The 24,082-nt window shown below is 32.9% G+C and overlaps 1 protein-coding gene across 2 annotated transcripts in view; it reads left to right on the top strand.

Moving 5' to 3' along the window:
* LOC133197097 (C-Jun-amino-terminal kinase-interacting protein 3-like) overlaps positions 1 to 24,082 on the top strand; it is a 35,978-nt gene that overhangs the window by 1,945 nt on the left and 9,951 nt on the right. Inside the window, exons 2-28 of one of the 2 annotated variants that reach the window (XM_061332939.1) lie at positions 387 to 507; positions 2,863 to 2,933; positions 3,302 to 3,390; positions 4,814 to 4,918; positions 5,498 to 5,769; positions 6,434 to 6,862; positions 6,997 to 7,023; positions 7,521 to 7,620; positions 8,625 to 8,701; positions 8,929 to 8,964; positions 9,882 to 9,920; positions 10,286 to 10,303; positions 10,421 to 10,478; positions 10,691 to 10,747; positions 10,900 to 11,050; positions 11,491 to 11,690; positions 16,667 to 16,858; positions 17,199 to 17,258; positions 17,757 to 17,795; positions 18,812 to 18,865; positions 20,837 to 21,059; positions 21,275 to 21,433; positions 21,600 to 21,777; positions 21,928 to 22,134; positions 22,416 to 22,475; positions 22,849 to 22,926; positions 23,265 to 23,505. In XM_061332939.1, the coding sequence (XP_061188923.1) occupies positions 387 to 507; positions 2,863 to 2,933; positions 3,302 to 3,390; positions 4,814 to 4,918; positions 5,498 to 5,769; positions 6,434 to 6,862; positions 6,997 to 7,023; positions 7,521 to 7,620; positions 8,625 to 8,701; positions 8,929 to 8,964; positions 9,882 to 9,920; positions 10,286 to 10,303; positions 10,421 to 10,478; positions 10,691 to 10,747; positions 10,900 to 11,050; positions 11,491 to 11,690; positions 16,667 to 16,858; positions 17,199 to 17,258; positions 17,757 to 17,795; positions 18,812 to 18,865; positions 20,837 to 21,059; positions 21,275 to 21,433; positions 21,600 to 21,777; positions 21,928 to 22,134; positions 22,416 to 22,475; positions 22,849 to 22,926; positions 23,265 to 23,505 (3,341 nt within the window). The remainder of the gene's footprint in view (positions 1 to 386; positions 508 to 2,862; positions 2,934 to 3,301; positions 3,391 to 4,813; positions 4,919 to 5,497; positions 5,770 to 6,433; positions 6,863 to 6,996; positions 7,024 to 7,520; positions 7,621 to 8,624; positions 8,702 to 8,928; positions 8,965 to 9,881; positions 9,921 to 10,285; positions 10,304 to 10,420; positions 10,479 to 10,690; positions 10,748 to 10,899; positions 11,051 to 11,490; positions 11,691 to 16,666; positions 16,859 to 17,198; positions 17,259 to 17,756; positions 17,796 to 18,811; positions 18,866 to 20,836; positions 21,060 to 21,274; positions 21,434 to 21,599; positions 21,778 to 21,927; positions 22,135 to 22,415; positions 22,476 to 22,848; positions 22,927 to 23,264; positions 23,506 to 24,082) is intronic. The other variant, XM_061332940.1, reaches the window with a different exon arrangement.

Genomic DNA, 24,082 nt, shown 5'->3' with positions numbered 1-24,082 from the left:
CAATAACAGAAGTTTAGTTATTTGGGACCACATCTATTACTTGATTTAGACAAGTAGTTTGTATGCGAAATCCTGTGACATATACAATACTTCACAATATCATATGAATTTTTTAAAAAATGTGAAGATTTTAATTAAATAGCATTCATATCACTTCATTTGCACCTTGAAAGCTGCCACGAGGACTTCTTAATATGTATCTGTATCTGTATGAAGTTCTAACAACATTCTGTTATAATTCACTGTAGGTCTATTTGAATTTTATTGGTTGACCATAAATCTTAATTTATTTTTGCCAGTAAATTTTTTTTGCTAGTAAATTTTTTAGATTTACATAAAGGATCAATGAATTGTCTACATGTTAATGTTTCATTTTGATATCTTAGAAATACTTGGAGATGGAGGATGCTGTTGAAGGAGAAAAGAAATCCATGCAAGATAAACTTGAAAGCCAAGAGTCCGTCGTGAGGATGCTTGAATTAAAAGTAAAAAATTCTTCAGATCATGGTAAGAATCAATATTGGTTACACAAAAATATCATCATGATCATTGGTATACTGAAATATATTATCAAATGCCAGTTACACTTGTGGTTTTAAAAAATCTGGGTTTTTACAAATCAGTTCAGCATTTTTAGCTCACCTGAGCTGAAAGCTCAAGTGAGCTTTTCTGATCACCCGTCGTCCGTCCGTCCGTCTGTCTGTCCGTCTGTCTGTAAACTTTTCACATTTTCAACTTCTTCTCAAGAACCACTGGACCAATTTTAACCAAATTTGGTACAAAGCATCCTTGAGTGAAGGGGAGTTTAAATTATTAAAATAAAGGGCCAAACCCCCTGTCACGACAGCCGTCGTGTTCTGTTCAGTCAGACACAACAAGATTTTTTTTTTTCTATTTACATTTTTTTTTATATATAAATAAAATCAGTATTAACAATATTTACACCATATTATACAGTTATAATTTACAATATGTATATCTTAAAAGTCTCTTTCAATCCACGTCATCCTGGTGTTCGCTCACAACCACGTCCAGACACGCCCCGTTTCACGACGGACTCCCGCCAACTGGCTCCCAGTGGGTCTCTGGTCTGTTGAACGTCATTGCCAACACACACATGACTAGATATTATCAGGATTATATCAGGAACCCCTCATGGAGAAATGGTTACCGTTGTAAAAACTACCTAACTACACATCTTGGATTGTACGTCAAGCATGTAAAAAGTATGAAAACGTGGACCCCGGCTACCTGGTCAGCAATGCAGCGATTTAAATACTCTAAATACAATAGGCTGTAACTGACCAATGCCTGCAATTTCTAAATTTTAGGTTCATTACAGGTAACAGAATAAAGAGGTTCCGTAAAGGAAAAATAGGAAAAAATCATAAACATAAATAAAACAATAATCGGGATTAAATTTTGATTGTGACACCCCCTTACAAGGGGAGATAATCAAGAAAAGACAAAAATAGGGTGGGGTCATTAAAAAATCTTCTTCTCAAGAACCACTGGGCCAGAAAAGCTGAAACTTATGTGGAAACATTCTGGGGTAGTGTAGATTCTAAATTGTTAAAATCATGACCCCCGGGGCAAGGGCGGGGCCACAATAGGGAATCCAAGTTTTACATTGAAATATATAGAAAAAAATCTTTAAAAATCTTCTTCTTAAGAACCACTGGGCCAGAAAAGCTGAAACTTATGTGGAAGCATCCTGGGGTAGTGTAGATTCTAAATTGTAAAAATCATGACCCCCGGGGGAAGGGCAGGGCCACAATAGGGAATCCAAGTTTTACATTGAAATATATAGAAAAAAATCTTTAAAAATCTTCTTCTCAAGAACCATTGGGCCAGAAAAGCTGAAACTTACGTTGAAGCATCCTGGGGTAGTGTAGATTTTAAATTGTTAAAATCATGACCCCCGGGGAAAGGGCAGGGCCACAATAGGGAATCTAAGTTTTACATTGAAATACATAGAAAAAATCTTTAAAAATCTTCTTCTCAAGAACCACTTGGCCAGACAAACTGAAACTTATGTGGAAGCATGCTGGGGTAGTGTAAATTCTAAATTGTTAAAATCATGACCCCGGGGGAAGGGCAGGGCCACAATAGGGAATCTAAGTTTTACATTGAAATATATAGAAAAAATCTTTAAAAATCTTCTTCTCAAGAACCATTAGGCCAGAAAAGCTGAAACTTTTGTGGAAGCATCCTTGGATAGTGTAGATTCTAAATTGTTAAAATCATGACGCCTGGGGGCAGGGCGCGGCCACAATAGGAAATCCAATTTTTATATTGAAATATATAGAAAAAAAATCTTCTTCTCAAGAACCACTTGGTCAGAAAAGCTAAGACTTTTGTAGAAGCATCCTGGGGCAGCGTAAATTCTAAAGAATTCAAATCTTGACCCCTGGGTGTAGGGCGGGGCCACAATAGGGAATCCAAGTTTTACATTGAAATATATAGGAAAAATCTTTAAAAATTTTCTCCTCAAGAACCTTTGGCCAGTAAAAGCTGAAACTTATATGGAAACATCCTAGGGTAGTGTAGATTTTAAATTGTTAAAATCATGATCCCCGTGGGTAGGGCGGGGCCACAATAGGTATTACAAAAAGATCATCTGGTGAAGAACAGCAGGGCCAAAGTTATTCAGGTGAGCATTGTGGCCCATGGGCCTCTTGTTGTATGAGGCAGTTTCTCTGTAAGATTAAAAGACGTTATTAATATTAAATATGCAATATAATTTTTATTTATGACATTTATTACTAATAATTGTTTTTTATTCCTTCTATTAACTAATATGATTTGGCAGTTGTTGATAATAAAGTATCCTAATCTAATGTGTCTTTTAATGACAAATAGTGTCTCGGATGGAAGAAAAAGAAGTAGAGTTGAAGAAAGAATACACAAAGCTACATGAAAGATACACAGAGGTGAGATACTAGAGATTCTAGCATGTGACATCCATTTAATTTACAGTAAAACTTTTCTAAACCAGCCAGCTGCCATACTTACTAAAATAGCTGGATGGTTAATTGAAGATTTATTATTTAGTGATGGTTTATCATTAGAGATGTTTGATGATGAATTTTGCAGTATTTAATATGTAGAAATAATTGTAAATCGAAAACATTTCTACAGTTGTGGCAATTACATTTTTTGTGTTACCTGTGATTAAATCAAGTATCACCTATGGCCTAAACACTACACAACTTTATTTTATTCAAATCAAATAATAGGGATTAAAGTAGTCTCAATATTCAAGATATTTATTTGATAAGAAAATTATTTTGTTATTTAGCTATTTAGATCACATATGGACTACATGGAAAGAGCCAAGATTGTCATGGGTTCTGACAGAATGGAAGTTTCGAACAGTCCTCGTTCTAAGTAAGTTATGCATAATCTTTGGTGTTTAAAGTCAAACCAATTTTAAAATAAATATTTCATTACAGTAAAACTTGTCTAATCCGGCGACCAGTGGTTCCAAAATTTTTGGCCGGATTAGGCAACATCCGGATTGGAGAAAATTGAACCGTTATAGCAAGTTAAAAATTACATAGATATAAACAAAGAGTGCATGGTAAATAAATACTTGATCAAGTGTGTCATTTGAAAAAAATCATCTATTTCTGTTTGTTTTGAACTCTGTTCGTTCTTCAGAATTTTCATTTCTGTTTAAGTTTTTTATTCAGTATCGAAATATAATATCTCTTGGTCATTTATCAAATTTGAAAATCGTTTAATGTTTTAAACAACTCCAAAACCTCATCGTAGCTGTAAATATTATTTTTTTAGGGACAGATTCCTAATTAATTTCTTTCTTTTAAAATTAATATGTTTGAATATTTAGACACTGTATTAGTTAATTTCAAATGTCATACATGTAATGAATATTGAACCAAAATCTTCTGTCGCTATGGTCGTTGTAAACTAGCGACACAAAGGGAAGTAATTCGAATTGCACGTCGTGCACGCGAAACGAAAGTAGAAAGGAGGTCATGAATAAGTCTCCAAGATTTTCTACAGACATGCTACATATAACCATCACTATCACTCATTCTTTTACGAGTTTCCCCGCCTTACTTGAGCCATTTTTTTTGTCACGTGTGTTAAAATCTAAACTGTCGATACAGGATAGATCATTAACGGGACAATAATTACCCCACGCGAGACTTCTCTAATGACCAGCGGGCACAGGTAAAAACAAGTGGCCAGATTAGAGGAGATAATTTGTACTAATTATGAGCAGTTAGTTCTTTAAATAGCGGCCGGTTTACAGAATAGGCAAGATCCGGATTGAACAACATTTATTAAACATAAATTATAAAGAAAATTCAAGGGACTAAAATATTACGCCGGACTGAACAACATGCCGGAATGCACAACATCCGGATTCAACAAGTTTTACTGTATAAGTAATTCATGTACTTGTTCAACAAGAATAAGATACTGATTCATGAAAAAGAATATGGTTTTAGAATTTCATCAGATGCAATATGTTATATTATCTAGAATCTTTAATGACAAGTTTTTAACATAATCTCTATAGACCAATCTTTAGATAAAGTTACAGGCCTAGGATAAGTGTTTGAAATATCAAAAAGAATTATCATTGCAGGTTTCCAATCAGTATGCATGTCAACATGTATGTTTTTTTCTATGAATAAATTATGTTATTCAAGGAAAAGTAAGATAATTAACCGTGGAAGCAAATTAATCTGTGTATTCCAATCCACAATATACATATAATTATGAAAAAGATATTGTGTAGCATACCATTTAAATGTACTCATTTTTGTGTGGGAAAAAGCTTGAGAACAGTAGGCGTCCAAACTCGTATGTTACTGCTGAGAACAGATAGTGAGAAGAGTGACCTGGATTCTTTGCCTTATCGCCAAACAGAGCCAGTATTAGGGTACCACCTCAAAGAGCATGACTTACATTTGTCCTCGATGGCTTCATGTCTTCAAATATCTAATGCCATCTTCTATTTTGTTACTTATGTTTTCAGCATACCCAATCAAGTACATCACAATGTATCTTTGATAACTGGGTTCTATTGAAATGACTCAAGATCTTCATAGCTTCACAAATTTCTTCACTACTTGGCCTTGCAATCATTTTGAATGCATTACTATTTATATGATGAATTCAGAACTAAACAGAATATCCTAAAGAATCTGCAAAATAATTCAGGACAATATTAATACTGATTAATTTGTTCCTTTATATATAGCAAATTCTCTTGATTTATGTGTTTGCATATAAAATATAGCTGTTAGTGTTTGAGCAGATTTCTGTTTCAGAAATAATGTGTCAGATTAATGTCATCAGTAAAATTTAGAATGGAATTTATAAAATCTTTTCATTCCTGAAGTTATTAATGAACGCATAAAGTCAAAGTGGGTTCTTAGTAAACCCTTTATAATTTATAAAGTATACATTGTTTTACAGAGAGTTATTTGTGATGAACAGAAAATTTTATTGTTTACAGAGGAGGATTTCAGCTACCAAGTCTGCGTCCAGTTAGTATTGCTTATGGTCAGAACATCTCCGCTCGGCCAGGAAGTACACCCCCAAGCTTTAGTAGTTTCGATGACATGATGTCGCCACAAAGTGTTGCAGACTCTAATGTTAGTCTACAAAGTGAGCTTGGAGAACTTGAATCTCCACGCAGTGCCAAAGACAAGCAGAAGGAGACAAGGACGTGTGACCAGGGTCAAGTGACAGACAGTATTAATGTCAGAGAATTTGCCACCGCTACAAGTATGTCACTATTGTTGTTGTGTTTTAATGGCTTTATGCACAGGTTTTTAAGTATGAATTTTTTAATGTTGTGGCTTACTTACTGTAAAGGTATTTTATTTGGCATGTACGATATTTGGCGGAAATTGAATTTTCAAGAAGTAATCCTAGATTTGCTTTACATGAAAATATAATTGCACATGTATACACAAAACATTTGGCAACGTACTTGATTAAGCAGAGGCTGCTTTCCATGAACGGCACTATATAGAATACACAGCCAAATGTAATGCGTTTACAGTATTTTACCAATGATATTTTGATAATTCTAGTTTTGCATTCTTTTGTTGTGATCAATTTAAAAAAAAAAATTACGAAACTTGTGTGTTGTTCATTATTAAGATTCTAAAGAGAAATGACGAGTATTTGGCTGTTTGCTTCACTGGGGGGTAATTTAGATTTCTGTTAAGATGAAGAAAAAGTATTGTAAATGAGGTCAAAATTCAGTCACCTTTAATTCAAACTTCGAAGACGGCCTTTGTGAACACACAAGTTTATTGATTTAATTTTTTTTCCACTTGTGATGGACTGATTGTTTTCATTCATCTTTTCATGCTTATATTTGTTTTATTCCTTCCTTTTGTATGATTTGCATGATTTGAGTTCATTTGATTTTTTTATGCAGAACCTCAGAATAATAATGAAGAAAGTAGCAGTACAACACAACTTAAAGATTCTCAGGAAGTGAAAGTAGAAAAAGACAATCAGGGTTATAATGAAATAAATACTCGAGTATCTGAAAGTGAAATTAAAACTAGAGTGTCTCCTGAAGTCATTGATAGTGCAGCTAGTCAAAATTCTCAACTAGTCACTCCGTCAAGTGAGAGAACTGAAGTAACAGTAGGGAGTGACAATAAATCAGTCACAGTAGAAAAGTCAGATAGTAAATTCTCAGACAATCAGACAATTACTAGCTCCCCTGAAGTTATAAAACCTACCTCTGAGTTAAAGACATCCACCCCCCACCCTGAGGACAGTAATAGTAGGGAAAGACATGATAGTAGATTAAGTATAGAGGAGGAGGAAGCTGAGTTTGAGGAAGACAAAATTATGGGTAAGTGTAGGAGAACAAATGCTTATTCGTTAATGTTCGTCTCTGATTTTAGTCTGTCACTTTTTATTATTTTTCTTAGAACTTTTCACTGTATTCTGTGTTAACAGATGTTAAATTATTTTGATTGTGATTAGATTTCAGTCATAGTATTTACATGCCAGGTAAAAGACCACAGTGTAAATTTAATGCTAAATCAATAATGCTTAACTTGAGCAACAGTCTCAAAACAAGCTAGATATTATAAATGCTCCTTTTACACACATACCATTATTTCAGTATAAAACAATTTAAACAAAGCACTTCCTCTGCAATGAAACAAGGACTTACACTGCTCCAATTTAGCACATTGACTTGTTGTAAGATGTTAACAGTTTAAAAATGATATAGATGTATTAAATCATAAACTTTCAAATATGCTTTTGTTTTACTAATATGTCTGTATAGTATGTATATTATATCTGATTCTTGAGGTATTATTTTTTTAAAAGATCATTTTTCTTTTCTATTCCTTGCATTGCTTCCTTGTGAATTTTATCTTCATGATGGTAAGTAATGCACCCAGTCTCCCTCTGCCTATATTTTGCAATAGCAAAATGAAATACATCAATGTGTATTTGTGCAAAACGAATTACAGTACACTGAACTATGTATATTGTAGGTTTGGATCACACATTGGCTAAAATAATAGCTACAACACCAGAGCTTCAAGAAATGGAGGAATCTGTGTCAAGTGTTTGGTCAACGAAATCCAAAGGACCGTAAGTACATGAAAAAATTCAAGCTTTTTAGCTCACCTGAGCTGAAAGCTCTGATGCATTTTTTGCAAAATATTGCACATACGGTACGTCATTTCCCAGACATAAACTCCTCCTACAGTTTTCAAGATAAGTTTTTATTTTGCAGACCAATTGTACATGTATGAGAGATGTGCATGGTTTGGTTTTTGATCATTTATGGGGAAAATACCAATTGTTGAATTTACTTATCGTTTTGCAAAATATGCTAATAGGTACATTGATTGTGTTGGGATATTACCTTCTACAGTTTTCAGAATAAAAGTTTTTATAATTCATGTGAGAAATAGCAGAACTGTTCACACAAAAGAAAACCCGGTTTGCTGTCACAATGACAGCTTTCCCCTTGTTTTTGTTTTTACATTTTCAGAGTAACAATGAAATATTCATATTGGGGTGGGGATTTCCAGTATTCTGACACACATATAGTTTTAATTTAGTCAGGTAACTTGGGGAGATGAAAGTTATTTTGATAATATTCAAAGAATGCTCAAGGTCTTGTACACAAGTGTTGCCATGACTGCACAAATAAAAAGCCACCGTTAAGAAAAAATTGAACACATTAATCAACTGTTACCAGTTAAATTACTTGATTTTCTTATGTTACAATGCTCATAGTGAATGATGCAGGCAATATTGGTCTAGTCGGTGCGAACACAGCACACTTTTATGGTTGGTGGAATAGGAAAAATAATTCCTTTAGACATTAAATTTGGAAATGTACATCAAAAAGAGAAAAAGAAAATTACAGTCATGTTAATATGGTACTAACAAAAAGCTTATAAGTTTTGAAAAAGGTTATTCTAGATCTTTATATTGCTTCGCCTCGGTCAATATTGATATTTTTCTGGTGAATAACAAACCATATTCAGCACCGAAAGAGTCCATAATTGTATATTATTCAATATTAGATGAAATAATTACAAGGTACATTTGAAGGATTATCAAGTCTTGTTCTTTTTTTCCAGGAGAAATAATGAATCCATATTTGAGGAGCTTCAGTCTCAAGATTCAGAGATAATTGGGGATAACTTTGGCATCACAGGTAAATCAGAGCTGATCTGGTCTTCATTTAACCTTTGTAATTAAACATACATATTTACAATAGTTAACAAGCATGTGTGGAAAATGGAAAATTACTTATAAAGAATAATTATCGTAGTATTTAAAATAAAAAAACTTTAAAAATACACAGAAGTAAATGTAGTTTTCTTTAGTTGAAATAAGATTATTAACATGGTGTAAATATGTTTGCTTTTTGTCCTGCTAAAGGACGGGAGGTAAACCCTGGAGACTATGCTTCATCAGGTAGGGTATCATCTGACATCATCTGTCTGGTGTCTGTCTAGACGTGTCATATCTGTCTTATTCTGTTTGGGTAGTGATTCTTTCCTTCAGTATTTATGTAGCATAACCTCAGACATCAATACATCAGACTGCCTGGATACTAAATACATATATTATCTAAGTGTACATGTTTTAATAGCATGCTTTTAAACAAATATAAACAGACAAGTTGTACCTGAAAGCAAACATTTTACTCCTGAAAAGAAATTTATATTGGTATCTGTATTTTCCCCATTTTAAGGTTATTTTCAGAGACAATTAGTGTTTGCAGGTACTACTTGTCTCATTCACTGAATATACAGTATATTTCTTTGTAATCGTCATCATGAAAATAAGCATAACCATCACATTTAAAACTGTAACTACAGGAGCATTTTACTGATAGTGAATGCTGTTATATGTAGAGTTTATCATTATGTGCAAGGTAAATGGTATATTTAGCACCAAAACCTAGTTAGTAGAGCAGTTATTCTCATATACATAATTACATGTATATAGTGGATATTTATGAAATTCTTTAACTAGGCTATATTCTGGACATCTATAATCAGTTAACAAGCATATCTTGAAGATTGATTGAATGAAAACGGATGCATATATATCTTGTTTTTGCCAGAAATGAAATCTGTTAAGAACTTTGGTATGAACCATTAAGCTTAAAATTTATAAAGTTGAATAGCATGTTGTTCTTATTTCACTGAAACAACAGAGAGAATTAGAAGTTGTTAAAGAGGCAGGAATTGATTTTGTAGAAGGCAGTACAGGAAAGCCCCAACAATTCCTGATTCTCTCTGTGTTTAATACCTCTGTTTGTTGTTGCTGTTGTTGTTTGTGCATTTTATGTTTATAATGCATGCTTATTTATTTTGTTGTATTAGACTCTGAAAATGAGGATGAAAGTGAAAGACGTTCTACTGGTATGCACTTCAGAATATATACATAACCATTTATCAGATTTTTCATGAATTATGTTACAGTTCTCTATTAACAGATAATATGTGCATCTTGATGAATATTTTTTCAGCTGAAATTGAAGGAAAGTAAACAATTTGTTCAGCATGAAGACATTAAGTTGATTTTTAGTTTAAGAGCTAAATATGAAATAAAGAAGTTAACATATATTGATTGAAAACATAATGTATACTCAATCATGACTGAATTAAAGCCATTTGCTGAAATAGAGAATGTACATACATGTATATGCCTATAGGCTACATCTGTACCAGGTATATTGTTTTCATTTATAACAAATTTGTATTTTATTTTTATTTTCTACCAACAGTGAGTGATAACTTCTTTGGTAAGTATACTTCTTTATTCACCATACAAACACTATAGTATGATAACTGAAGTAATTTAAAAAATGATTCAGTCAGTTTATAGTATCATCAAGCTTTACTGTTCTTATTTAATGTAGGAATGGGAAAAGAACTGGAGAACTTAATCCTAGAAAACACAGAGTTACTAGAGACCAAGTAAGTTTAATGGAGAATTTAATACATGTAGTTATGAATCAATTCTTGCACACAATTATGTACATGTATTCAAGTTCTTTTTTTTTCTTTTGAGAAAAATCAAAATGTGTGCAAGTAGTTGTAAAACCAGAGTGGGGAAAACATCTCAATACCAGACTCTTTGAAAGTGCATAACTTTATGACAATACAGTACTATTTGTTTTTTCATTTAGGAATGCTTTAAACATTGTGAAGGATGACTTGATTGCCAAAGTGGATGATCTCTCTGGGTAACTCTTTCTTTTTCAGTGATTCATTGATAGGTAAAATTGGTATCTATCTATAACTTTTCAGTCATATGTATGCAAAGTTCACAACTGAATATTTACATGTAGCCAGCATAATAAGCCAGCATAATACAATTTAATGTGTTTTCTTACAGTGAGGTAGAAATCCTTAAGGAAGAAATAAATAACCTACAAGGAGTAAAAACAAAGTTAAATACAAAGATAAAAGAATTAGAAGATGAACTGAAGAAAACCAAGGAAGAACTTGAGAAGAAAAACAATGCAGCCAAAGAGGGAGAGGAAGAGGTGAACTTTAGGGTTTTGATTCCTTACTGCCTGCATATTTGGAAACTCATGAAAAATTTGGGGGTTTAATTCTCTTACTGCTAGCACATATGGAAACTCATGATTTTTTTTGGGGGGGGGGGGGGTAATTCTCTTACTGCCTGCATACATGGTTTTCATTTCAATTTTTGGGGTTTTAATTCTCTTACTGCCTGCAACATTTTGGTTTCCTTATGATGAGAATCTGAAAGAAGTACTATAGCTATTTGTTATTGATTACAAATGTCATACATTGGTAGTTTCTTCAGTAATTGCATTGTTTAACTGATATAAGCTTATGACTATTTTGAAAACAACTAAAACACAAAAACCTCTTTTTTGTGAAAAGGCATTATACTTTTATTAATATGAATGATTTGAGATTACTGAACTGAAGAGCTGTTTGATGACCATTTCTGTAGGATGATGTGCCAATGGCCCAGAGGAAGAGATTTACACGAGTGGAAATGGCCAGGGTTCTGATGGAGAGGAATCAGTATAAGGAGAGATTGATGGAGCTTCAGGAGGCAGTTCGGTGGACAGAGATGATCCGCGCTTCCAGAGAACATCCTGAGGCTTCAAATAGTCCACAGAAACAGAAAAAAGGATCTGTGTGGAACTTGTAAGTGCTCAGCGAAATACAACACTTGTATCGCTTTTCTAATGACTGATTTTTCTGGACTTGAAAAAGTTTTTTTTTTTAAAGAAGTCTTTCATTGAAAAATGTGGTGGAATTCATTTATGCTTGTAACTTAATAATGTCTCTGGTTCTGTACTAACAGGCATGAATGTTAACTGGCTTCATGTTTATTTTTAGTTTCAGTAACCTTGTAGCTCCAGCCCCTCCTGTGCCTCCACCTTCTAATACAGCTAGTCCTAGTCGCCATGGGAAACACAGGACACAGATTGTTTAATTATTTCCTTTTTTTCCTGAAAACCTCAGTTCTTGTTCCATTATCTTATGACCCAAAAATTTTCAAACAGGGCTTCCTACTGATGGATCTCTTCTCCTGAAAAAAATATTTTTATAGACTAATTTTCATATTTATTACTTAAAACACTATAAATTCAAGCCTGAATTCCATTGTATTTCATAACCATTAATTTACACTCTCAATTTATTTCAAATTCAATGTTTACAGTCCTCAAAAGGTGCTACTTATAGAACTGAGGTTACATGTAAGCATGGAAAACAAAATCCAAAGGGTTAAAAATGTTAGTGTTTTATTACATGTAGATGTGTTGAACCAGTATATACACATGTAATTGGAAACCTCTTAAAAAGAGGAACTGTTTCCATGTTTACATTGTTTGGGAAAATTCCATGTTTCCCTCCCTGTTTTTAAACATACAGAAATCAATAGGGATCAAAATTAATTCTGACCAATGGTATCAATCTGTCAAGATCTATGTTGATCAATATAATCAAAAGTTTGTTTAGAAAATACAATAGACTAGTGTTATGATGTGCCTAGGATCAGTAATTGAAACCTTTGATCCTTACTGATAAATCTAAACAAAGTTTCTCTTTTGCAGAAAGGCAATGTTTTTGCATGATGTTTCAGCAGTGGCAGCTATTTTTCATGTTGCATGAGTTCATTCTGTCATTTTGATCCCTATTATTTCTGAAAAGTTATTGATTTTTACTTATAATTTCTATTTGTTTTGTTAATGATGTGTTCAATGTGTTATTGTTCAAGAAAAAAAAAAGAAATTTGTTGTTATCCAATTCTAATGTGATATTTTTATAAGATTAAAATTCTTATACTTAAAAAGATTTTTTTTTTCATTCAAATAACTTTGATCAAAATGGCAGATAACTTAAGAAAATGTAAACTGAAACCAGTGAAATGGTGGAGGAAGCAAACACTTGATATGGTTGTGGAAACATTACAAAAATTCCCTTTCTGTTTACAGACTAAGTTACTGGACACATTCCAAGGGTGGAGATTGATGGAGAATTTAGAATTTATATTGTTTATAATAAACATATTTATACAGTGTTGATGGACTTCCATATATATTTATTACCAGAATGTTTCCACTTCCATTGTGAAATTTTGCTTTCCAAACCTGCATGCATCAGGAAAATAAGTGTCAATTCCAAAGATGGGCAGTTTTTCAGCTTCATTGCATGAACGTCATATAGCATCAATGTAGATAGTTCAATACTAATGAATTACCTGGAAAGCTTGAGTATCTTATATACCACAGTAAAACATCTTATCCAACCATGAATGGTTCTATGACAGACATGATCTGGATAGAAGACTGTTAGAGAAACGTAACTATTTGAGGACAAAAATATTTTGTCTGACTATTTTACAAACCAGATTGCATGACATCTGGATTGAAGAAGTTTTACTACATGCATATATGTAATATTATGATTAAATCAATGTATGATCTCAAATCATAATATGATGCAAAAGGACAACTTGGAAACACATCACTCTGTCCATTCTTTAATAGATTTTGTGTTGAATGGAAAGAGAGCATTTAATCCTCATGCTGAATGACAAGATTCAATTCTCATGCAGAACATGATTCTATTGAAGTGATGTAAAACATTTAGCCATCATCATTATATATATCTGTTGAGTAAATAGCGGTGGTACAGAAGATGGATCTTGTACATCACATAAAGGTGCAAATATCTGAGGAAAGTGAAGCACTTCTACATGTACGATATAATGTTCTGACCAGTAAGGAATATACATGTATATGTACCATTGCTGGGTATCCCATTCTGTAAAATTATTTACAACATTGAAGTTCTAGGTACATTTAGCAAGAATGATTTCAAGAAAACAACCATATTAAAGGCAGCTGTAAAATAATGGATTTTGGTACTTTATATATGTACTTATTTTGGGTACAAGCAGAGATGTACTAACCAAAATATGATTTGATATCAGTTCATTGTTGGGGCCACAGTATGGGTGCCCTACAGTAATCACTCTGTCTGTCCATCCACAAATTTTCTGTTTTTTCCTCATAACTTTTAAAATGATTATCCCATGAAATTCAGATTTGATATGTTGACATATTTTGAATTCAGGGATGGGGTCAATTACTTTGAAATGTAATTAAATATTTTCAAATACATTGTTAATTTTGTCAATTACTTGCGTTTACAATTACATTGATTTTAACAAATGTAGTTAATTACTCTCAATTACTTTGAAGAATATAACTAATTATTACATTTTCAACAGTGAAATACTGTGATTTATTTATTGAATAAAAGTGATATTCTCTCACAGCATGAAAGGATACCAAAATGATATTCTCTCACAGTGTGAAAGGGTATCAAAGTAAGTAAAAAATAATTTCTGGCCTGTCATAAGATAGAGATAGTAACTAACCATCTTGGTAGAGCTAAAACTGCAAATTTCTTCCCAAATATATTGCTAAAATCCATGCTAAGTAATGTTTTTCAATCTCACAACTGCTAAGCTATGACGTCTCGACCGCTCACCTATGACGTCAAGCTATGACACTATGTTAAGAGAAGACAGAGGCAAAGGGATAATCAAAGAAACTTGTGAAAATATCAAAAAATCCTGTCCCACTCGTGAAATAAATTCCATATTCATCTACAAACGTTGAATATCCTCTATATACATATCAATTACTTGAGTTTTATTTCCAAATATTTTGAAGAATAAATACATGAAAATTTTGAAGCTGCAATATTTTCCTATTGCCCTGGTCAGTGTGTTTATGCTGTATAAACATTTTTGATACCAAGTTTGATTCTGTGTGTCATCTGGCTAGGATATTGAACTGATATTTGGTAGGTCTGAGTATTGCAAGCTACCTAACGATACATATCATGATACCGTCATGAGATACAACATGTATCACGATACAGCTGTCAACCATTGAATTAACTGTTATCTTTACATATTTTTCTTTGCTAACTTCCTCAGTTATAGAAAATATAAAAAGAATATCTTGATACCCTGACCAAAGTTAATAAAAGTCTTGACATTGTATTTTCTTTGCTACCTTGTTTTCGGCCATTTTTAAAAATTAAAATTTGTGAGGTATGTAGAATTTAAAAAAAAAAAAAAACCTATGAAAATTATCTTGTACTGTATCACTATACATACATGGCGATACACTATTCATGTGTGAGCCTTTGCAATCAATACAATTGATATATGTTGCACCTCTAATATTTGGTATGTAAGTGTGCCATGATGAGTTACAGATCAAGTTTGAATTTCCCTTCCATGAAATTTATCGGAATTAGGGCTTTTTTACTTTTTAAGGGGAACCAGATTACACTTGAAAGTAGAGGACTAGCATTGCATAAGCAATGCTCTCAGAATGTTTGTTTTGCTATGGTGATTATGTAGCTAAGGTGTTAAGTGAGGTTGGTTGTGAACAAGGTTCTAAGAACTCTACATACTGTTAAGGATAAATAACACAATTTTTTTTCAGAAATCAGAAATATTTCTCATAGATTTATATTCATATAGGTAAACAGAATAAATGTTTGCCAGGGTAAATGTACGATTATGTAATAATGTTTAAAAATGAGGGCAAAATTTTGTATACATTTAGTACATAGAAAATCGGCACAAATTCACATATTTCAGCACCAAAGAAAACTTAAGATTTCTTTTTATTTTAGGGATTTATCATTTAATATGTCATTTCTATTCCAAATTAGTCAAAAAATTTATATTAATCCATGCATCAAATTTTTGTTTGTGTAATGTATCCTTAAGTTTTTAAAATGAAAAAAAAAAAAATGCTAAAGACATAAGAAGATTCTCCATACTGAGCTTCCAGGCTTTCATGTGATCTCTCTCTATTGTTCATGATCTCCCTTCTTTATGTTAGGTAATTCTTTCGAGATGTGTAAGAATCAATATAATGTTGAAATAAGTGTATTTAATTCTGAATGTTAATGCTTTTGTGGCTGGTTTGATAGCTGTTGACTAGATAGTAGTAGTAATAGATGTAGTGATTCAGGGTTTGAATTTTGGTCTGGTCCTGGTCGCTGGTTACATTTGGTGGCATGACCATGACCTGGAAGTGACATGTGACAGACCTGCCAGGGGAGAGTCTGGGTTGGTGTCTTCAGGAGGGGGGGGGGGGGGGCAAAGACCTTTAGGGAGGGAGGAATGTGGTGGTCAGGCAGGTTGGTGGACAAATAACTCAGTTTGTAGAGCACCTGACTAGTGATTCAGGGGGCACAGGTTCAAAACCCGGTCTGTTCTGTTGCATTTTTCTCCCTCACCAATTACACTATATATGACCACTGATCCAGAAGTAATGTCACAACTGCTATAAAATCTTCAGTTTAGGAAGTTTTCAATAAAAATTTATACATTAATAATATCTCTATCTATTTTTAACTTTTGCCATAAAATTTCATTCAGGTAAATGCAATACTTTATAAAATATTCAAATAAACACAACATTAGGTCCAGTCTATTGCTGGATGGCAAGAATGTAACCACATCAAAATGACAATTTCTTTTGGACACTGATTTTGGATCTGATGGTACATAAGATTTATGCAAAAAAGAATGAATTTAGATGTTGCTCATGATAAATTTGTCTATCAACCTTTTCCAGCTTCAGCAACCTGTTCAGCAGTAGTTCACCCAGCAAACCAAGCAAGAAACCCAGTAATGTACCAGTGGCCACCATTAAGTACAATGCCCCCACCACTCAAGTCCAGCCTGTGGGGGATCCCAACAGGAGGTCCCGAGAAATGTATAAAATGGGGGATAAAGCTAAAGCCTATGAGTTCCTACAGGATGATCTGTAAGTACAGAAAGGGATCAGCAATCCCATAGCATTACATTATACTGAGTGCCAAAGTCACAGCTCTACTACATTTTAACTCAAACTATCTCAAAAGAAAAGATTGTTAATCAAGTTGAAATATTTCATGCTTTTGATTGAATTAATGCATTTTCAGCATTGAAGTGATGATATATGTGACATATGGTTGCTTATGATTTTAGTGTCTCATTATGTTTTGTTTCCTTGTAGTATATTTTGATTTAATTTTGGTTACCTCTATTCATAAGTTGATTGGTTTTAGTTTTAAGTATTTTGGTCTTTGATGAGTTCTAATATTGCAATTTCACTGTTAATAAAGGACCCGAATCAGTTCATCCAATGTTCAAAAATTATTAGAAGAATTACAAGACAAGAAAAAGTATGTATTGAAAATGAAGGTTTATATTCTGTTTGTGGCATAATATTCACTTCCAGGATAATCTTTGTTACATGTAAATTTTTAAATATTGTGCATGATGAATGTTAGCATTTAAAATCTTATTCCAAATGCCCTGTTTACTGCATGAAAAGATTTTCTTCTTGTCTTGAATGTGTTTGATTCAAATTACAAGATACAAAGGCTTGAAGAGGCTATCTGAATGGAGATTTAGTTATCATGCCTACAAAGATTTGGAATGATACAGATTGGAGCTTCAATTAGCTATCCCAACATGAAAAACACAAAAATTATTACTGAGTAGTTTGATTATTGGCAATGTGGCAAGGAAGTAAATCTGAGAATTAAATTTACAAGGAAAATTGATTACTCGAACACAGAGTTGCAAAATAGTAGGACATATCACTATTTGCAAAATTCTTCTTTTCTTTTTTATTTTGGCCTTCATATATTGATCAGAAACTTTATTTCTTGACCTAGATCTGCGAGTTTTGTACATGTTGAGGCAACAGACACAGGGTAGGGGCACAGCACAAAATCAGCTGATCAGCTTTGATAGTCTAGCTAATGATGCATGGGTGTCACAGAAACAATGTTCCTCCAGATAAATAAATGCCTGTTGACCTGTCCTGTTGCACTTTTCTAATAATTATTTCTACAAACCGCTGCTCAATATTACCAACTAAACACTCCTGCTTGAATATCTTGTCATCTCCTTTATCAAAATAAGAATATCATATATTTTTTATGTAAAAAAGGCTTTCTTTTATTAGTATTCAACATAAACATTTTTATTAAAGATGTCCATTGCTTGTGCTTTAAATTAAGTATAGTATTTAACAAGACTATTCTCTACTTGCACTGTAAAATGTACAAGCTGTATGAATACCTAATTGCAATGCACAACAATTATATTTTAAACATGAACATGAAGTTTATAAAATTCTTCAAACTACAAATTTTCTTATAATATTTTAATTTTATAAATGCCTAATTAATTAATTTTTTTAATGTAAATCCTTTAATGTTGAATTCTACTGGCAGAGAAGGTAAATTTCTTCACATTTTAGTAAAGTGCTGTTTCTAGAACTTGAAATCTTGACGTATGAATGCACATTTCATATGGTTTAATAATTATTGTACTGGTGCTAAAATGAAGAAAAGTGACTGAAAGTTTTTTTTTATTGTAAAAGAGGATATGTTCTATTAAAATAGGAAAATAATAATTTTAAAAACATAATGGCTTAATTAATGAGATTGCGATGACAAAGTTAAGAGAATGATCATGCTTATGAAAGTGAAGTAATGTTACAATGGTTTGTAGGGTTTGTGAATGGTTGTCAAGTGAAGCCTCACTCTGGCATTGGCCTTTTATTGATGAAGATAAGTCATGCAAAGAAAGCTTTCTCTGCAGACTTCCTTACTAAATATCACCCTGTTATATCTTTTTATTTGCTTTGTTTTCTTTTGTTGTATATATATATTATTGCTTCACTACTAGCAGGACTTGATTTTTGAGTTTTGTGTTTCACCAGAGCCAGTAAAATAGAATCACTACTAGAGGACCCTGTCATAACCTCTCAGCCCAAGTAGGTTACACAGAGTTCATACTAACTTAACACAACCTATTACTATTTATTACTCAGTAAAATAGCTATCCTTTCCTTATGTAATAAACACATTGCTTTTGTGCCTGATTCATTGAACAGCTTTGGAATGGTAAGTCATGAGTTAGCACAAAAGCAATGACTGAGTAAATCTATTGGATGTCTGTTACATACTTAGTAAATACAATGCAATATCACTGTAAGTTGTATTCTGTAATGATACCAATACTGGGAATCATCTTACCATTGCATGTTCTGCTAAAGAAACTTGTTGCACATTAGTGTTTGAATATCTAAACTGTGAAAGAAAATAATTGTGAAAGTCGGTTTATATGTACATGTTAAAAATCAGACATTCATAATATATGATGTACTTACATGTCAATACATACACTGGTTGTGATTTGCACAATGTTCTGTTCGATCAAACAGAAGAATCGTGTTATAACAGAAGGACAAAGTGCCAATACATGTATCTCTTCTCTTGTTATGGTGATCAAATAATTTTAGAGAGAATGTAAAGAAATCATTGTACATGTCACACCATTCAGTCACTGAAATTATACTAACATATTTTCACCATATGATATGCTAGCTAACAATATAATGCTGTATACAGGGAAATTCCCCCCTCCCGACCCTTCCTGTTTTATTTTTGCCTGTCCTTATCATCAGTGGGCAAATTCAAAATGGTAAATTCTACAGAAACATAGTGATATCTCACTGAAAACAACTATGTCTGGCATAACTGAAAATGGGAAGTATCATTTGCAACTGAAATAGCAAATATACAACATGGCAAAATAACCCTGTATACAGTAGTTCACCACTGAAAGCACTTAGAATTTTAATGATGGGTCATTTATAATCTGCAGTGGGCATTTGTATACATGTATAAGAATATATCAAGGTTTCAGGGTTATAGTAGATAGTCATAAACATTGAATGCCTCTAGCATAGTGGGAGATGTTCTTTAGTTTCTTTCTATGCTCTTTAAGAGGCAGACTAGCTAGATATACCAAGAACAAATACATTTCTGAAAAGCACTGACATGAATTAAAAAAAAATACCAGTAGCTTAAAAAGCTAGCTTACAATAATTTTTTAAAGTAAATATTAACATTTCCATTTTAAAGCTAGTCTACATTTTTTCTCCACTTATATATTATCTATGTAAATAGATTACATACTGTATAAGAGGTATTTTTATCTTGCTGCTAATTTTAATATTTGTCATAAATTATCAGGAGGAAAAATGCAGTAGTACATGTATATATAAAACATTAGTTTAAAACAGGAATTCACAGATTGGACATCTTACTCTGTGATGAATTGTTAGGAAGTATTTAAATGACTTTTAAAAAGTTTCCAGTAAATTGCCTGTGAAGGATACAAAAAAAAAAGGAATTCAAAAAAAAAAATCATTGAGCTAACAGTTTTCAGATTTGTGTAACACATTTTGATTAAATATAGAGATAAATGGGCATATCAGAAAATTTTGTATAGAACAGAAACTGAACAAGTGAACAAGGAGAGTTTCTGTGTTCATGATGACAATATGAAAATGAAGTCTGATCTGAATTTGAAACGGCATGAAATTAAAATGGTTTTACAAATTTTGGGGGAATTTCGCTTATTTTAGCAAATACATTATCAACTTGTTTTTAGGGGGGGAAAACCTTAAATTTTGAATCCATACTTATTGTATAATTTAGAAAAAAATTACAGCATTAAAAGAACCCCTTATACACAATTGTATATCATGTGCATGATTTGTTAAGATTAAATTGTATTCAGTTTCATAAATATTTCTTTTGAATAAGGCATGCTTATCTCTCAATCATGTGTTTAAAAAATAGTAGCATGGAATGACAAATTGTATAATGTACATTTAACTATGACTATAAGGGATTTATACTATTCTTTAATTGAAGGAATCTATATTTTATTTAAGAATGTCAGAAAAGGCCAAAAAAGAGCGAGAAAAGGAGCGACAAGAACAGTACAAACAAGTCCGAGCTCATGTTAAGAAGGATGACGGACGTCTTCAGGCCTATGGGTGGAGCCTGCCTGCAAAATTTCAGCCCTCAGTCCGGGAGACTCCAGCCAAACGTGAAGTGCCTGTCCCAGTACCTGTCTACTGTAGACCAATACTAGAAAAGGAACCAGGGCTGAAGGTACAAATCAGTTTGTATTCCATGTCATCAAAATTAATTTTGATTTTTACATGCATCAACCTTCTGTGAAATTCAAAATATATCATTAAAAGACAATTTTTGAATATAACACACTTTTTAATGGAAATGAATTGCAACATGGTAGAAAGTATTGAAACTGAAGTAAATTATATTGTGTTTTGATATTTATTTACCTTTAGTTGATATTTTTATAGATCTGGTGTGCCGCTGGTGTTAATTTGACAGGAGGTAAAACCAGAGATGGGGGATCTGTTGTAGGGGCCAGTGTTTTCTACTCCAGTCCCCCAGAGTCTGAGACTGACCCCAGGAAAGGGGTCAAGGATGAAGTGGACAGACTCAACCAAGAACTCAAGGTCTGCAAGTAACAAAAACAATGTAGTTGATGTAGAGCTATTACATATAGAAATTGTATATACTGATTATATTCAAAAAATGCTTTAATAATACAAGTATGAAAGAATGTACCTGTGCAGTGTACAATAATAAGGCTTTTTACTGGATTTATCCATAAATTGTCAGGACCATGAGAAAGGCCTGAAAGATGCAGAGAAAGAGCAGATGTCTTCATTGGTGTGGATTTGTCACAGTACTGGTTCCCACACCAAGGTGTCGGTTATTGATGCCAACAGTCCTGGTGATATCCTGGAAACCTTCAAAGTCTCTACCTCTCCTGTACTCTGTATAGCAAGTGTAGCAGGTACCACAAACACTTACCATAATAATCAATGTGTTTGTCATATTATTTTGGTCATGCAGATATGTCGATTCTGCCCAATAGAATATACTGTAATCTAAAAATAGTTTATACTGCAGATATAGATATTAATGTATTAGTGTTTTCTATTAGGAGCCCTGGAGTCGGACTATCCTGTGGATGAGGAGATTCTGAAGGCGGAGTCTTATCCTCAGTACAAACCTCCCCCACCTTCCAGTGACAATTCACAGACAGAGAACAGTGGTATGGGAGGTATCACATTTGTACAGTGTGCCACAGGAAACAACAGTCAGCCATCCTCACCTCAAGTGTCTCCAGTAGGATCCTACAAATCTAAAGGTAAACGTCTTTCGTTTTTAATTATCGTTAAGGTAGATATGTTTAATACTGTTGTCTCATCATTTTGTTTAAATAGGTTGAAATATTAAAAATCATACTTGCATGGCTAAATAGATGAAATCTTAATCCAGTTTGCAAATTTATGTTTCATAATTAACAGTTTTTCGAGTAAAGTACATGTATGTCCGAAAATTGTCAAAGATATAGTTTTAAAGTTTGAAAATTGTTTAGAACATGTGTTTTGATTAAGCTTTAAATGACTTACATTTATCTGTCTGCAGAAGTCACTCCAGAACATAAGAGTAACCTCAGTGCTGTAGCTCAAGCATTGACTTCTAATGGTAATGTAAATCTAGACACCTATAGTTCTGTAATCACGTTTGTAGTGATCATTTAATACACATATTCAGTATATCTTAATTAGCCATTTAGTAACTAATGTTATTCATTTATCTAAACAGAAAAGCTATGAGTATATATTCAAGTAATGCTAATTATGCTAAGTTTCCAATCGGAGTATATGTATTTTCAATAGTTGTGTTTGCTTTAAGAAAATGGCTATACTTTTATATCAATCACATAAGATGTGTAATTTAATGGTATGTAACATTCTAAATATTTCTGTAAAGCTATTCTGCACATAGAACTAAATCTTACTGTAATTCTCTGAGTGGTGTGGGTAAGTGCTTGAATTAACACAAAGCTGTATTACAGAAGAGAAAGTAGACACAGAGGTGGAACACAAGGATAAGTTTGATACTGAAAGTATCATGTCAGATCGTAGTTACGAAGGTGAGATCTCGTGTCCTGGATTATTTTCTCAACATTTTGTTGCTTGATAAACTTTTTAAAATATAAAGCTTAGAGACTGACAGATTTTACTCATAATAGCCATGTACAATAATTTATTTGTGTATCCTTTAATGCAGTCACGACACCATTCTGTGCCTTTTTTTAATGAATTAATGTACATTAATGTTTGGGCAGTAATAAAATCATAAAAGCAGTTCTTGAATTATTGATAGATTATCAATTTTGCATCAAAAGACATGCTTGAGAAAAATTATATGATATGTTACATGCACATAATTGATGTACAAAGAAATAATATTTTCATTTTTTGGTTACAGTACAATTTGGTGGGGATGATATCCAACCCTCGGTATTCAAAGCCAAAGGTTCCCCAGCTGTCTCAGGCACCAACACGCCTGTATCCCGATCCTCTCTGGCCTCCCTTGACCACCACAGGCACTCGGAGTTAATCAGGGATGGCCTCAGTCCTATGTCAGTGGACAGCGATGTCCAGTTTGAGGAGACTGAGAAGATGACCAGTGTTTTACCCACTATTTGGCTGGGAACACAAACAGGAGGGTAGGTAGATGATATCAACATGGTAAACCTCCAGTAAGTTATTCTAAAACAACAGAATTCTTAAGTTATAATGATTGATTTGTCTTTATAGTACAGCAGTTAAATCAGTTTTCTCAGATTATTTGTGGCAAAAAGTGATTATTTCATTAATTTATACTACGGTATGTGGTGACAAAATACTGTCTTTAATATTACATGCATATACAGTTAAACCTCAGTGTCTTCAACATAGCCAGACTGTCTAAAAACTTAGAGATATCATGGAGTTAGCAGTATTAAAGTTGAGGTTCATTATATGGTCAGGACCTCTGACTTAATTTCACATGTTGATGATATTCAAGACATATATGTTGGAGCTATAGTTATCTTAAACAAGTTTGCATTGATATTCACTATGAATGCGCACAAATAACATGTTCAAAGTAGCTTTGTACCAGCAAAGGGAGATGATACTGTCATAGTTTTTAAAATCCAGTTGTGATCTATAGGAAAGTTCTTTGGATAAAATCATAAAAACAAAGGTTACCATCATGATACACGGCATACCACTGTACATGTGAAGTAGTGGTTGACCAAT

Source organism: Saccostrea echinata, unplaced genomic scaffold (genome assembly GCF_033153115.1).
Source record: "Saccostrea echinata isolate AGI-Se365-2 ecotype Australia unplaced genomic scaffold, CSIRO_AGI_Sech_v1 ptg000030l, whole genome shotgun sequence".
In the NCBI taxonomy this organism is placed as follows: Eukaryota; Metazoa; Mollusca; class Bivalvia; order Ostreida; family Ostreidae; genus Saccostrea; species Saccostrea echinata.
This window is presented reverse-complemented; position numbering and strand designations above follow the sequence as displayed.